The 18,093-nt window shown below is 33.9% G+C and overlaps 1 protein-coding gene across 1 annotated transcript in view; it reads right to left on the reverse strand.

Moving 5' to 3' along the window:
- Positions 1-5,261, reverse strand: part of LOC117110474 (SCO-spondin-like) — a 27,359-nt gene extending 22,098 nt beyond the window's left edge. The window contains exons 1-2 of the mRNA XM_033253191.1: positions 5,141-5,261; positions 2,768-2,853 (exon numbers count right to left, since the gene is read on the reverse strand). Of these exons, the coding sequence (XP_033109082.1) occupies positions 2,768-2,853; positions 5,141-5,180 (126 nt within the window). The 5' untranslated portion in view covers positions 5,181-5,261. The remainder of the gene's footprint in view (positions 1-2,767; positions 2,854-5,140) is intronic.
- Positions 5,262-18,093: the final 12,832 nt, after the last annotated feature.

The raw sequence follows: 18,093 nt of genomic DNA on the forward strand, positions 1-18,093 counted from the left end.
TATAACAGACTCCATCTTGTAGGTGTTAGTTTTGATGAATTGTTACCATTTCTTCATAATTTAAGTGTACACATATTTTATTTGCGTTAATAGCTTAAATTAAATGTATCGAATAAATGAAATTTAAATTGTGGGACACGGGTCATTTAAAATTTTGGGCACCACTCTTTAAATTTTGTGGACAACACTGAAATTCCGCTACTCTTTGAAAACAATATTAGCGGGGGAAAAAATGACAAAATATTGAGTAGTACAACAATATACATAACCTACGAAGCTGTTTAAGGGACATGATGAATTTTTATTTTATTTTCCTAACCCATACGTACGCCTTATTAAGGCGTATGTCTTATTAAGGCGTACGTAAGTACGTAAGGCGTACGTACGCCTAATTTAGGCGTACGTACGCCTTATTAAGGCCAATCAGAAGACGACTAACAATGAAGTTTGGCTTAGCTGCAAGGCCCTCAGCCAATCACAAACTACCTTCCATTCCGTTTGTCCAATGTAAGTAGTAAACGACACACGTCCACTTGCAAGTATGGCGTTGGACAGAAGTTATCAAATGATAAATCTGAGCCGGTTTCAGGCATATTTTTGTGATACATGTTGTGAGAACATAGAGTATGGTTGTGTCATTAAGCGTAAACAGCCTAAAGAAATTTAAGGATGTGCAACTCTGTGAAAAACAACTAATAAGAGTCCTCAGTAAGGCCTATGGCTATGAGGTTTCCGTCGAAGCTGATGAATAGCCTACATATAGGCCTATATGAAGAGGCTCTAGGGGATAGTGGTGCAAGTAGTAGTAGTCAAAATTGCACCGAATTTGTTTAAAGGTACGTGTGTTGTTACATATAACGTTAAAAATGGTATGGTATGTTTTACTTTATTGAGAAGCATTAAGCGTCTCTCTATCACACCACACACACACACACACACACACACACAGACCGGAAGGCCAGTGCCTTTTTCTCAAACAGGGGTACTATCGACAGCAAAATAACCACAGTATTGTGAATCAAATATGATGATGTTATATTGTAGTAAACATAATAAGACAATAATTTTAGCAATGAATTGACCCTGCATAAACAACTGATAAATGAAGACAACTTAAGGATAGCCATGCACAATTATATAGCAACTATTTGCTACTATCTACCAAGAACAATGGTTTACTACACAAATTGAATCAATTCAGTTTTTTGGGGGAAGGGCATTGGGGGAAGGGGATGTGCCTTTCAGTGACTGTGCTTAGACTAATTAATTCAGGCATAATTTGATTTTAATGTCTTCATGAAAGAATATAACACAATTATTATATTAATACTAGTACAGTATGCTTTATCTAAGAATCCTTCACACATCATAACAAAAAATATAGTATTAATAGGTATCAAAACTGACTTAAGCAATTAATATTTATCAACACTTAGATGTCCAATTAAACATCACCACCTGCATTTAATATTGTATTATACTGATACTACTTGTTACTTGAGGATATTTCCCGCACGATTAAAATCGTAACGGTACTGGGTTTGGTCTACAGGAGCTCGTGTTTCGTACAGGTCATTTCATTCATAGAAAAAGCCTTTAATGGTGAAAGCGCATCTGTCATTAGCCGTAGTAGCCTAGGTCAATACATAACACCGGCTGTATAAAATGTATTATAAGATTGAAAATGTTAATCTTAATATTGTAGTAGTGATACACTATGTACACAGTTTAGTTATTGTTATTTATTCGTTAACGTTATTATATTAATATATAAATTTAATGTATTGTTTAAGTATGAATTACTATGTCCGTGTTAAATTAATCTTATCTATTAAAATAGTATATTTAAATAATATAGTAATAGGCACTGATAGCCGAGGTCTAGCCTAGACTAGCCCTAAAACAAATGAATATGTGAGTGTATAAAACACTCCGTTACGATTTTAATCCTCAAATATCCTCAAGACTCAATAATACCTCCATGGCCTTACTAAGGCGTACGTACGCCTTAGAAAGGTGTACGTACGCCTTATTAAGGCGTACGTACGGGTTACATAAGGCGTACGTACGCCTTAATAACCCATAAGGCGTACGTACGACTTATAAGTCGTACCGTACGTACGACTTAATAAGGCGTACGTACGACTTAATAAGGCGTACGTACGCCTTAATAAGGCGTACGTACGGGTTAGGAAAATAAAATAAAAATTCATCATGTCCCTTAAACAGCTTCGTAGTTTTCACATTAAGGTGTTATTTCTAACGCTTTCCATTGTTATCTTTTCCCCCTATGGTAGGAAATAGTATATTATACATACTTATATATATATATATACGTATATATATATACATATATACATACTTATATATATACATATATACACATACTTACATATATACTTACATATATATATATATATATATACTTATTAAAGTCATGTATCATGATAGGAACGTTGACGCCTGCAAGGCTCTGGTTTTTTAATGGATACATACATATATATACATACATGTATATACATACATATATATATATACATATATATATATATATACATACATATATATACATACATATATATACATATATGTACATACATATATACATACATATATATATATGTACATACATATGTATATACATATATATATATATACATACATATATATATATACATACATATATGTAATAATAATAATAAATAATAATAATTATTATTATTAATATTACCACTTATAAGTAGTTAAAATTATACATGCATTATACCTGGTTATTGCTACATGAAACTGTGTTGCCTCCTGTGTTGCATGCATCGTTGGTGGCAGCAGTGTTGCATGTGTGGCAAATCAAACCTAAATGGAGAGAAAAATATAATCAAGGTAAAAGCCAAAACGGGGGTTCGAAATGTTGCACGGGCACACATATGTTTTTGAAGTTTGGGGGAAGAGTTCACATCCACCTCAGCCCCACCATGGCTGGGAGTGAGATAAAACAAAATGGGTGACAGCCGTAAGTTAACACCCACCTCAGCCTCATTCATAGTGAGCCTGTGGTAATAAAATTAGAGACTAATCTCTCTTAAAAATTAGTGGAGGGGACATGTGCCCCTCACCTATGATCTGCGCCAGACAGTAAAAAAGGAAGATTTAAGATAATAAATTAGGCATATTTCACGGTCTCAGAAGCGGCATCAGACATAATTAGCATGGATGGTACTGTAGGTATTTTCGGTATCATCAGAACGAACAAGTAAAATACGATCAATGTTATATAAAATGAAATATGTACACTAGTGTTCAGTACAAACAGATAAAAACCTACTGATTGCAAACATCCGACCAATTATCTGTAACATGTATTCATACGTATAGTCTTGGGAATGATGTGGCGCAATTGCAGATCTTTTGATATTCCTACTAAACGCTTTCTCTATCTCACACTGGTTAGACCATCTTTAGATTTCTGTTCTGTCATTTTTAATTCAATATCTAAAAGTAACTCTAAACGAATCGACAAATTATACTTTAGGTTCTTGCGCTCCATCAGTCTTAAGTCGTCGTCTTCGTCAACGTGATTTATTTTCCGTTCAGTTTTGTCGTGTTAATGTCTGTAAAAACGGTTTTATTTCACGATTATTAGTTTGTATAATGATTTTGTTACAAAATGTCCTGAAGTTGATATCTTTTATAATTAAAAAAAATATATATGTTTAAATATCACCTTAATAATTATATTTCTCATTAGTGCTGTGTGTTTTAAGTGTAATTTGTAAATATCTTAAGTGTTATTTAAAGGTAATTTTAATTGTAATTATAAATAATTTTTAGTAATTTAATATTTATTGTAAATATAGCAATATTAATTATAATTATAGAAATAATAATAATAATAATAATAATAATAATAATCTTTTTATATCTTGTGATTTTATTGTATTGATTGTATTTTTGATGTTTATTGCAATTTTCGCCTGTAAGTGGAAACGAAGAGTGCATGTAGAATGACGAGGTTTAAACACAAATGTAATCCGATATATTAAAGATGTTTAAGCATGATTTCTCAAAAAATATTAATACACAGATTGCTAGTATTGAAATAGACCTAAATAAATAATTAATTGCTTTTTAATGATCACCCGCCTTAAATTATAGAGCTATTCTTATTTCTAAGCGTTAGTAAATGCTCAACACGTTCCTAAACTTAAAAAAAAATCTGCAAGTGATTTGGGTCTGAATCGAACACACGACCTTCAGATAAATAGCCTGGGGTCATAAGCACTCGACTAGAGAGACTGCGTTTAGTGACTAGTTGAATCCAACCCCCATGTAGCAGTGTGTACTGCAGGATGCTATTTCGTGTTTTTTATTTTCAAGTATTTCATTTCATTTATTTCGCCAGTTAAAACAACAATACAAAAAAGACAGGACAAGACCCTTGTCGGCGACTGGATAAACAAAATACAAACTTAATTGCTGTAAACAGTTTTTTCTTCTGACAAGGGCAGTAACATTACAAAAAAAATATATAATATAAAATATAGTGTATATATATAGCATTATAAAAAAGTCAGTCGAAATTACATCAAAAAGAAAATTTAAAAAAGCAACAGTCTAAAAAAGCAACAAACTACCGTCCAATCTCACTTACGAATTTCTCGAGAAAATTAAATTATGCTGATGCTAAGTTCATCTTGGAGGTCAGAAGTGAGTCCCATGCCCTCGGCAACTGGAACAAGTATTTGACAACGTACAAAGTGTTCGGTACGATCACGTCCAGGTAGGGCAAAACATCACTCCCCTATGATATTTTCCTAATATTAGTTCTTGCAATACAAACGTTTATTGATAGGGTGGATACAAACATGTGTTAAAATACTTACAAATATATAGGCTCATCGCATTGCTTAATCTTGTAGCAATTAATACCAGTAATTTTAGATTGATAACAATACATCAAAAACAATATCAGTCGTCGCAACAAGTTGGGCAAACAAAATTCAGAACAGTCACATTTTTTATCTACATAGATTCTAAATTACTGTTTTTGGGGCATTTTTCATGATAGTACAACTTAAAGAAAATTTATAATATTGAACCACTACAATTATTCCATTAGTTTTTGATCATGATATTTACCTACCAGAGAAGCTATAGAAATTCACAAACACGATATAGTACATCAATATATCGGATTTGTCATCAACAATACTTGGTTGTCCATGTTTAATCGGACCTAAGCCAATGCAACACTTTTCCCACCACACTTTCCCCGCCAAACTGGAAATTATGCCATTGGTTTTTACTTTCCTTTCACCTTGCAACAATCCCATTGTTTTGGCTTTCTAGCCACGCCCCACCCTTTTTGCACAGATTTTGGATTTTAGACTTTTGTATTAGCATTTTCACACGTAGTTTAAGCTATTGTTTAGTTTTCAACCAATTACCAGCAAGTCTTACCAACCAAAACATTAATTATTCACTGTTTTGAGATTTTTGCAGATATTATTCTCCAGAAGACAATTGAAGCAACCCGATCGAAACGTCGACATATTCTCAACCAACAATAACAACAACAACAATTCTTTTCAGAGCAGTGGCGTCACGGAGTTTGTGGAGCCCTTGCGGCGACTGTTATTGCCCCCTCGCGCTCAGAGCTATGCATTATGAACTCTAAACTGCGTTTTCAGAGAACATAGAATGGTTCACTACTGAATACTAAATAATTCAGACAATTTCATGACAAAACCAACATAGATTAATTACATAGGCCAACTTTCGAAACTGGAGGTTTACAGGTTACTAGACCTATGTAGTAGGTGTAAATATATACAGAGAATATTTTAGTGAGAAACAAAACACATTTTAATAATGTATATACAATGCAAAGCAGATTGATCACAAAATCAGAAATAAATTCCCCTCGTGCCTGGGGGCCCTGGCGCTCCGTCCCCATTGGCGCCCAAGCGTGACGCCACTGTTTCAGAGCTATCTGTGGTGTACTGCAAGCATTGATATATATTATTACTTCGCCATCCAAACCTTTAAACAATATTTTATTTATTGTTGTTACTATAGTGTGTAGCGTATGACATCGAACCATTGTCGAAGTTAAGTAGTGACCTGATCGACTTTATTTAACATTTTGAAGGGACGTTAGCCTATCCTGCTAGCTAACCTAAAACTAGGCTAGCATGCCCTTGTTGCGTGTTGGCCAGGATCTGGTTAATTTATGTTTAAGTTTTCGAAAACACACGCCACAACTGTTAAATCAACACCTCACACTTGTGTCTTGACATACCCAGAACGTCTCACTCTCAAGCACATTTACTTTGAAAACAGAATCAATTTTCTTACTCATTTTTTCATCGCTAAGTGTCTTTACACGGAGCACCTCAGATTTGCTTAAACCAACTCTTTATTTTTTTTTTTTGCATTTCACCTATTTCCACATTTTTCTGTTGATGTTAGAAACAACCTTCTGCTTAGTCTTAATGTTTTTCAGCATCGATTTGTGGAATATTGTAACACATAATTAATAATTTAAGTTTTAAACAGTAATTTGATTTCAGTTAATTAACGTGTTCTTTAAATTGATTTAGTTTTTACTCATAATTTTATGTATTTTTAGCGCTCTTATTTTGGTTGAATTTTCACATTTTAGCGTTTTACCATTCTATGTTGTGCCTTCTGTTCATTTAGTTATTTATTTTTAAATTTATAAATTATATTTATATATTTATTTTTAAATTTATAAATATAATTATATATATTTTTCAAAGCTTTTATGATGAATTTTTAGGCGTTTATTTTACTTCATAAAAAAATTGCATAGGCCTACTTGTTTGAATTTTATTTTACGTCAGATATATTACTGTCAGAGCTCCCGGACAGTAAACTTGTTTTTATTTTTGAGTAATCCAGTCAAGTCTTAATGACTTTTTAAACCTTTTTAAGTGCTTGTATTTTTATCTTGCAATCCTATTTTTTCTTTGTATTCTACATGTTTTATCGACGAAATTAATGATCATTATACTATACAGTACTTGTATACGACGCACAAACGTCAGAAGTCAATGAATCTTCCCTGGTTGTAAGAATTTTTAACAACAAGATCCGATCTAAACCGTTGTCTGAATGATTTATATATAAACTAACATAAATTATACCCGTGCTCCGCACAGTTTTAAATGAGTGTTTAAAAGGAGGCGATGCATGTAGTTGAATGTTATGAGTAGTTCAGGAGGCAATCGTTGAGGCTATTATAGTTTCCTTGTCATTATTTTTCTAAAGGACCTTTTTAGTAACGTTTACGGCACTCTGCCGAATAGTTTTTGTGAGGAATTTCCATTTTGACAATACATTCGAGTAGAGTACCCTCTTGCAAGTGAAAATGCAACATGATAGATGGGCATGACATAAATATTTTTTATTATGATTGAAGTAGGTGGATGTAAGCCTATAACTAAAATAGGCCGTGGACATTGTTGCGATGGATTTACGTGAATTTGAGGTGTTGATTGGTGGGGTGTGGATCTTTTCTCCCTCGGGTGCTGAAGGCTATAGCGTCGAAAACGCACTTTTCCTATCCCAGTAGTTGGTCTAAAACTGTAAAATTTAATTAACAAAACCTTTTTTTTTTCAAGTATCAATGTGGTATCATCTGTAAATTGTGATAAAACATATTCTATACCTCCAATCCGAATACCCTTTATTGATTTATTGTTTCTTTTCATTAACACCAACATTTCCACACATAATAAAAAAAATATAAGGCGATAGTTGATCACCTTGCCTACATCCTCTATTGACCTTAAAGAACGGTGACCATGTCCATTTACTAACACACTCGACGTAGTGTCTTTATAAAATATTTGTATCCACTGTTGTATGGTGGTTCCAAAATTAAGGAATTAAATATATATTGTCTATCAATCGAGTCAAAAGCCTTCTCAAAGTCAATAAGAAGAAGTAGGCCTGGAATTTTATAAGTGTTTGTATACTCCATAAGGTCATACATTAATCTTGTTACTTCTCCGATATATCTACCCGTAACAAAACCCTTCTGGTCTTCATTTATTATGATAGTATTCTTTTCGATATGGCAGTCGACCCAAGTTTGTAGGATGTATCTAATAATGAAATAAGCCTCCAGTTTTAAAAAATCTTTTTGGTTTATCTCCCTTTGGAATACATGTTATTAACCCCTGCTTCTGAGAGACTGATAGACTACCTGTTCTGTATCCATTAAATAGAAATTTTTGGTTAGCATTTAGGCCTAACTCCTGTACATTTAAGTCTTTAAAAATCTGTTGTAAATTAATGGAACTATTGTCATGGCAATTGTACAATTTTTGATAAAATAACTTTACTTCATTTTGAATTTGGTCATTATCATTGAGTAATGTACCATCGGTCTTTTCTAGTTCAATTAAAGATTTATTTAAAAAGTTTCTAGATTCTAATTTTAGAAAAAAACTTTGTTGGTTTTTCACTTTTCTCAATCCATTTTGCTTTTGACCTTATAAGCATGCCCTTGATTCGTTGACTATTGATATTATCTATTTCTGAAGTAATGATATTTATTTTGTTTAGGATGTTTGTCTTCAGAAGTTGATTCAGTATTGTCCAATTCTATTTCTAGATTTGAAAGTCTTTTTTCTAATTCTTTCTCCTTTTGGTTTGTAGTTTTCTTTTTAGTAGATGAATAATTTATTGTTTGACCTTCTAATCATTAAAATTAAAACTTCCAATAAAAGTTGATCATTTATAGAGTATCTTAGAACAATATAAAGTAAATAACAGCACATATCAAATCCAGTAACATTGTCAAAGGACCTAATAATAATTTCAACATAAAAGGCACTTATAACTGCATGTCATCCAACCTAATATATGCTATATCATGCAATATTTGCCCTAATGCCCTCTACATCGGACAAACTGGACAAACACTAAGACAACGGATTAATGGTCATAAACATGACGTCAAACACAAACTCACCCAAAAACCTGTAGCTAATCATTTTGCATCTTCTGGCTACTCAATTAACAATATGAAAGTACAAGTAGGTTTAAGAAAGAATTTTTCAAAAATAGTTTAGAACGAGAAATAGAACAGAAAATAATTACACAATTAGACTGCATAGAACTAGGGCTTAACATTGATCGAGGATTCCTCACACATTACCGTCAATAATTATTTCTCATCATTGTATGTATATTTATATATATATTTCTATAGCTGCCTTATTATAAAATATATTTTTGCCTCATATAGCTACCATACTGTATTTACTGCCTATTTACTGTTTTTATCATTGACTTTGACAGACTTATTCTGTACGCTATTTCCAACAGTTTCTTATCATTGATCTTTTGTTCTTTTAATACTGTTTATTTAGATTGCTATTTCGGCAGACTTGTACTTGCTTTGTACACCATTCTTTGTTGTTTTAGGACCGCCCCCATTATTTCAGTTGTATATTATAGTTGTTTCTTATCCCATTTGTACAGTCTCCTGATGAAGTCCACTGTGTGGACGAAAGCTAGAAAATAAATTATATATTGTTAGTCTCAAAAGTGCTGCTGTTATTTACTTTATATTGTTCTATACTGTACAAGCCAACGCGGCTATACTTTTTATTCATCATAGAGTATCTTGTTATTTCATCTAAATTGTCTACATTTATTTTGTATTGGTCGAGAGTTGTTTTTATAGAAGTTTTTACGAGTAGAACTATGTTATTCCTACGTGTCCTGTTTTCTAGGTCGTCTTTTTGTTTTTCAACATCACGACTTCATCGTTGAGCAATTTCTGGTTAAACGGGGTTTTCACTTTACCCGTTTTTATGTCTGTGATTTCTCCTGAATTGAACTCTAGAGCTTTTCTTGTATGCTCAATATCATCAGATTATCTTAGTTTCTCTTTTTTCTAATGCTTTAATTCTTTGATCAATATTTAACTTTTCAAGCTTATCTAACCTTTCCAATGTGTTATTGAGTACAGCTGTACTTGGTGTTCCTAATTTTGGCAGGCTTCTATCGCTGTAAGTCGATTGTTACCGGCGTCCATCTGTGCAAATATTCAGTCCAATTTTCTATTAATCATCGACATGTTTGACTCATTCATTGTGACCGAATGTGTTGGGCTTATCACCTCTGTCCGTGTACTATTCGTTGTGACTGTTGGACTTGCCAATTCAATAGGAGAGTCACCTGCTGAATTAGTATTCACCTTGGCTCTGGAATGTTCAGGTGTCACACTCACGCTGGCCTTTGTCGTTGAAACATAGTATTTTGTAATTTGATTTTCTCCCATTTTGCCTCCCTTTTATGATCTTGTTTCCATTATTGCAGATTTCCTTAACAGTAATATTTTGTAGTTAGTAGCAAGAACATTCTTTTATCTTACGAAAAGACAGTTACAAATCTATAATTACAAAGCTGAAAAAAAAACCTAGTCTCCCAAATTTATCACATTCTTCGATAGTTTTTCTGTAGACCAACTATCTGTGAATAATAACTACTTATAGTTTAACATGAAAATCATCTAACGTATCTTTTTACGGTGTTTGCTGTCGCTTGTGTTATTTAGTGGCAGATCTAGGAATTTTAAATAGAGAGGAGGGAGCCTAGCTAGCTATAATATGGGCGAAATTATTTATATTATTAGGCCTAGCCATATCATGCCTTGTCCCCAGGTGTATATGCCTTGTTTTTGTACCTGATTGATTTCTAAAACATCCCGGATTCATTGCTGATGCTGGGCCATAAGACTATTTAATTATATATTCAGTACTTAATGCAATTGGGCACTCTGTTACTTAGGAGAGCATGCAGCCAATATCTATTTTTTTTAAATTATTATTCAAGGTTTATTCAAAACATAGTGCGGTCACAGTAAAAGCTGAATTAATACAATATTTACAGAAAACACTAAAAAAAAAAAGCAAATACAATATATAAAACCAGTACATATCAAAACAATTCATTACTAAAAAATTTCATTATGACAACAAATTAAGCTACTAATTTTGTCATTAAAAAATTTAACCATGAATGGAATTGGACTATGACTATGACGTTTAGTACGGACTTTAGGCATGGAAAGTGAGTCGGCATATCTGAGGGAGAAACCACTTTCTTCAGATCTTAATTTTGGTAAACAGTCACGGAATTCATTAGACTTCATTAGGGAATTAGCAAAAGTGTAACAAATGTTGTCCCGTCTCTCCTTTAGCTCCTCGATATTACATTCAACAAGAGCCGAATTATAGGATGAGTATTTAATCCCTAATATTATCCTACTGGCTCTTTTCTGGATGCGTTCTAGAGCAAGATGCTGCATTCTTGTAAGGCCTGGATGCCATACCAGCACTGCATATTCGAGCAAGGGTCGAACAAATCCAGTATAAATAGTAATTAAATGTTGAACAGATAAACCAAACCGTTTTAAAGTACTAATTAGAAATAAACGACCACTTGCACGCTTAAGAATATCACCAATGTGGGCGTCCCATTTCAGATCACTGGTAATTTTTACACCAAGTATTTTGAGCATGTTTACACGTAGTAGCTCTCGTCCACATAATTTCAGTGGTAGAGACGGAGATGGGGTTTTCACAAAGGTGATATCCATATACATGCATTTGGTTGGGTTGAGGGTCATGTGGTTGACCTCAGCCCATTTGCCAAAATCGTCCAACTCAATCTGCATGCTACTACATTGGTTGTTGAATGTATTTTCAACTATCGTAAGGTCATCAACATATTTTAATGACATTTTAATACCAGAATCAATTCTAGCTGCATCATTAAATAGACACATAAAAATTACTGGGCCACTAAGGGTTCCTTGTGAAACACCCCCAAAGATGTTTTTCCATTTAGACAGAGTGTTTCGATATCTAACACACTGTGAACAGTTGGATAAAAACTACACATCCATGGAATTAATGCAGGTCTAGCACCCATATCTAATAACTTAGGAATAGCAATATTGTGGTCTACTCGGTCGAAAGCTTTACAAAAGTCCGTAACAATTAGTCGTGAAAGGCTTTTCTGTAAATCGGCATGTTTGATAACGCTTGATCAAATAATGGCAGGAAGATCTACCCTTTCTGTTTCCAAATTGTCTGTTGTCGATTTGTGGGTTTATATCTTGAATTAACCAGTCATTAATAAAGGCTTCGGCCACTTTAGAAAAGTGGTCGGTAAGAGATACTGGCCGCAATTGATTCCAGATAGGGGATTGGATTTTGGCAGAGGGACAACGATTGTACGTTTCCACTGGGGTGGAAGTATTCCTTCTTTAAATGACGTGTTCAAAGTATCCGTTAAAGGTTTGCTCAATTCATAAGAAAACTCACGTATAACCCTTGCCGGCCAACCGTCTGGACAACTTGCCTTTTTTCGACCGATTTTCGATAATTTAGAGTAAACCTCGCAAGGGAAGTTTGCAGCTCAGTGCAAGAACATGCTTATTATCGGCTCAGCAGCCACAACTAGTCAATCAGACTGTTTATTTCGCGGTCTTGCACGATTTTGTAGATCTTACCACAGCAGTATAGGGATGCTGTACTTTTCATTTCACGTAATAAAAATCTCGCGAAACATGGCCTAAGGTGATGAGACTGTTTCTAGTTGTTATGTGACGTAACAACAGCGAAACATAGCTGTCGAAATATTCTGGGTGGTTTTGGCTGTTTTTTTTGTTGTCGTCCATTATCTAGCCTAGAAAAGTAGTGCCTATCATGTTCGTGACATATAGACACCCTAGTGTATGGAAAATGAGCACATACCTGCCATTGGTTTCAGAGGAGATAGTGAAGTTACACCAATGTGTTAACAGAATTAATATATATAGCCTTAAACGAGATTCCAATCCGTAATTTTGCTAGTGTCTATACAAAGGCCTTCACTATTTGGGCCTGTGAATTTCGTTAGAAATTCAAATCCGATTACAGGCAATTGATTTTTACGCACTAACTATATTTGCAGGTACAACACTAGTACTGTCTCTTATACACATCTAGATGTGTATAAGAGACAGCATTAGACTTCATTAGGGAATTAGCAAAAGTGTAACAAATGTTGTCCCGTCTCTTCTTTAGCTCCTCGATATTACATGATGATGATGATGATGATGATGATGATGATGATGATGATGATGATGATGATGATGATGATGATCTGGTTTATGGGGAATAATACTGCCGGAGTGTCTCTAAAGCTTAGTGTGATGATGTGTATTTGCTAATACCATTCGTTTATATTGTACTATAATGTGGTAAACAATTTTACTCTACATTCTTTTAAACTATCATAGAATAATTATATCATTGTATTTCGAGAGGGCTTATACAAAAATGAAAGAGAAGAAACTCCTTACCTTGAGCTGCATGGTGAAATAATATTTGTAGTAAAACAAATAGGCCTACGATTATTTTCGCAAAATACACCATTTTCCCGAAGTTTAAAATTACAACAACCAAACTATAAATGTGAGGAGGGTTAGTGAAATGGTCTTCACAATATTATCAAAGTTATTAGTTTGTTAAGTATCACGTGTTCAACATATCGATTAATATACAATGACGCATGTGGGGTTGTAATTAAGAAGAACGATCTGACTCTAATTAAATCCAACCGATGTTTTATTGTTCTTTATGATCGCTTGAGCCAAACGACTGCATCACAATTGTGTTAATATAAATCTTAATTACTTAATCATTGAAAACGCATCGCTAAGCATTTCATAGTCAATTTCGTAATTAACATCAATATATAGAATAAAGGATATCTAATGAACAAACTATTGTGACTGTTATAGCAAACGAATCTCTTATAAATCGGTATGGACAGTAAATTTACTGCACTATATAAATTTAATCAATTTATTCAGCATTTGTTAATATCAAGAGGATGTGATTGGATGGAAACCATTATAAATAGGTCTAATAGTCGGGGGCAAAATTTTGATTTCTAGATGGCCGGAAATGAGCTTTCCCGACTTCTGAGGTGTCTTTTAATGACCTTTAATTTCTTCAAAATTCAAGGTTTTACCCCTCTTAAAAAAGGTCAGGTGATTTTATCTCACTCTTAGGCCTATACCATAGAAAATAAATCAAAAATATAGTCAATATATTATTATTAGGCCTATATCATACCAAGTCTCCTCACGCTTTTCGAAATAATATAAACCTTCGCAATTCTATATTTTATCAGGCCCAGATCATCGAAAATTCTATCGTTCTTGTTATAGCTACACGTTTTTAAGGTTTAATTTCAGCACTAGATATATTCAGAGTGCACCAGAGAGCATCTAAGCCCAAAATTTTTCGGGGGCCCTTGGACGGGCCCTCGACTCACGTCAATTGGGTTTATTTTCTGTAAAATCTAAAGATTCTAGCTACCTCCAACCTGGCACGTATTCTATATTCCAACATTATTGAGTAGTTGGATACGTAGTCTTTCTTCCATAGATCGATGAACTGATAGGCCTGAAGAACAAACTTTTGTACATAAATTATTACGACGTCGAGCCAAAACAGTGTTTTTAATTGTATTTAATTGATGCTAGTTGGGCTAAGCCTATTTTGTCCGATCTGCCAACCTATGCCTAGGTAGGTTACATAGTTACCAACCTGAAATAATTAAAATGGGTACACGTGATTTGAAACGCGGGCCGGCGGCCAGCAGAGTCCCCGCCGTTTCTTGGGTGGGGGCGCGATACTCCCTGGGCGTTTTGACAATCTGAGTATTTTTAAGCTGTTTAGGGAGTGTTTGTTGACAATATCAGGTACATAAACACAAATATTTTTAATAAAGCCACGTACAATTCCAGTTTCAATGTATGTTTAATTTGAGCACCCGAACTATGTACACAAAAATGAATAGGCTGCGGTGGTGAACCTTTCCTAACATTCGACACTCTTTCTACCCCTTCTGTTATACTTCTACATCCCTGATTCTTAATTAATTTGTTTAAAGGGCCAACATTTATTTTGAGTTTGGCTCACGGGCTAAAAGATAATATCTGAGTACCGGTAATTAAGCAAGTCGTTATAATGTTTTTGGTAATTTCAAATTCTACTTTTTGTTACAATATATGGTAAAAAATTCTGTAACTTTAAGCAAAGAATACGTACATAATTATCAATATTCTGTTCACATCCTAGTTGGTTAAAACAATAAGAAATTGCATTCGGTGTATAATAACCGTTAGTAACATAAACATTAAAAATATATATAATACGCATACTTTATAAAAATAAATTGACCTATCTGATAGATAAACAAATTAAAACATTAATTAAATGAAATATATTTAATGATATAGGCGTATTCGCTACCATCAACCGTAACACATAATTTGAAATAAAAGTAGGCGTATCGCAGAAGAGGATCACTAATGGGCATTGACCTCAAAAGTACTGTAGAAGTACAGAAATAATACTTCCGCTACTTTCCTGAGTGTTTTTTTGTGGATGCAGAGAAATACGGGTATATAGAACTACTATAGAAAATAGGTGTGATGTCGAAATTCCAAAAGAGGAAACATGTTATAAAGATATCCTGTTTTCTTAAAGTAAAACCGGATTTAAACTTTCAAAACGTTTCTACAATGTGTATTTATGCTTCACCAATACTGTATTGCGAATGCATCAATAGTCAATTAGTCAATTGATTGAATAACGCTTTTGTATCATCGGCACACCTTTTTAGTGTAACCTTACAACGACTAGACAATAAATAATTGATATAGAGAAAACACAAAATAAAAAAATGTATGTTCTTTCTCTTATAAAGTATAATGAAAATAACCTGATGGAAAAAATCAATAGGAAAACTAGGAGGAACAATGCATCGAAAAAAATGGGTGGTGGGGGGGGGGTATAGCCTGGGGAATAACTGTCTAGGTAGAAACAAATCCGTGGGGAAAATTAGCAGGTGGCAAGTAGCCACCGTAATAGTGCTTTATTCATAAAGTACAGCCTCAAACCACCTCGATTTTGAGTCTACTAAATTTAAAAATCTTCCCGGGCTTTTCCAGATATAGCTAGAACTAACTTAATCTTTGGCATTTTTTGATAGCAGATTATTTTTTTTTTAGATTTTAGTGGGTCAACCCGACTTAAAGACAAGCTTGCGTACAAACCAACATGCATATTCATATAGGAGCCATGTTCACACGCATGATCTTTATAAAATTAAAAATCAAAATTTAAAAGTAGATAGAAATTTTGAAAACAAGGACAAAAAAAATTTCTCCCATATTAAAGGTTAAAGGGTATTCATTTATATTGCTCAAAATACGAGAGTCTCAATGCGCAAAACAAGTGAGCAGATGTAACTGGAAAATAAAAAAAGAAAATCCAAGCCAGCACCCAAACCGCAGTATCGGGATACGCCCTCGTCGCTGAGCAGGGATCTATCAAAATGTACCCTGTCCAGCACCAGTTGAGTCTCGGCCATCCCAGGACTCAGGCGCCTCCTATCCTGATAGAACTACAAAAATCTAGCTGGCAAGGGATAGAAAAGGGGAAATCAAAGAGAACGAAAATAACTGAGTTTTTAAATGAGATTTAAACGGAGACGGATGGCGACTCACGAATACATAACGGTAGAGTATTCCATAATTTAGGAGCAGCAACCATGAATAAACGCTCCCCACAAGACTTTAACCTACAGGGTGGACTATAAAGTGTAGGCAAATCGGATGTTGATCTGAGGGTACGAGCACATATTTTTTTTTTGGATGAAGTTGAAACTAATACAAAAACAAATACTTTTTTATTTAAAATATTTTTTTTTTAATGAATTAAGAAACATTAGAAAATTCAAGATTAAATACATTAAAAATAACAAGCTTCTGATCTTTTGACTTTTGGTAGTATTAGATGTGTATAAGAGACAGATATATATATATACGGTATATATATATATACAGTATATGCCTATATATATTAGGAATTTCGTTGTTGTCTTCATTTATTATGAGAAAATTATTTTTGGATAGCTTTATGGGTCAAATTTGGCCCGCGGGCCACCTATTACGAACCATGGTCCTGCACGTTCGGAGTCCATAGGAGGTCGGCCGCGCCTTACCCACCACAACCAGAACCAGTGAACCATACCAATTAATTTTTAGTAACGCGTCAGTGAATTAAGTATTCACGTAAATACTGTACTTACCTGACTGCGTGCGTGTTTGATGCTAACAATTGCAGTTTTAGTCACATAATCAACATTGGAGAAATGGAGACCCATAACCACTGCGAGTCAGATGAGCCGACCCTGCGAAGGTCAGTGCATTTTTAGTTCATAGAAATTCAGTGATTTAAAGCAAAAATGTTTCATGCATATCTCATTGCTATAATGAGAAGTACCGTAAAGTTCAAATTGCAACAAAAAATGTATTAAAAAAAGTGAAAGTATAAAATTAAAAAACACGAAAAACAAAAATACTAATACTTTAGTACTAAAAAAAAAAAAATATAAAAATCGAAGTTCACAACTAATGCCGGACACTCACTGCGCCGTACGACCGTCGCACGGCGAATCCAACTTCGCTCACTGTGAGCGACAGACACCGTCTGCTGATTGTCGGTAGCAGCAAAGATACTAGAAACACAAGGTAGAGTTCTCCACAGAGTTCTTCACGTCTGAATATACCTAGCCAGAGCCATATATATAAAGAGTTGCGACATTCCGCTCCTTGGTTTGCGAAAGTCACGTGGTACACACCGTCCATTTTGTGTCATGATCTTCCCGATGAACACATGCAAAGTATATGAGTTACGTGCACTGCATATTAATTTCACACACTTAATTGGGTTACAATTATATTATTTTATAATTAACATCACTTAGTATGGACAGCGTATTAGAATTCATATATAATCGAATATTCGGGTAAATTCCGTGCTCGCGTAAATTATTGGAATGAATTGGAATTTTTTTCATTTATCGTTAATTCGTCACATTTTACTAACGAAGACTGAAGACCCGACGTATTTTAATTAATTGTAATCTTTTCTTTTGTTTTAATTGTTTATAATAGTAATATATAATATATAGGCATATATATAT

Source organism: Anneissia japonica, unplaced genomic scaffold, assembly GCF_011630105.1.
Source record: "Anneissia japonica isolate Jap-2015-1 unplaced genomic scaffold, ASM1163010v1 scaffold3040_len1308831_cov196, whole genome shotgun sequence".
NCBI classification, from domain to species: domain Eukaryota; kingdom Metazoa; phylum Echinodermata; class Crinoidea; order Comatulida; family Comatulidae; genus Anneissia; species Anneissia japonica.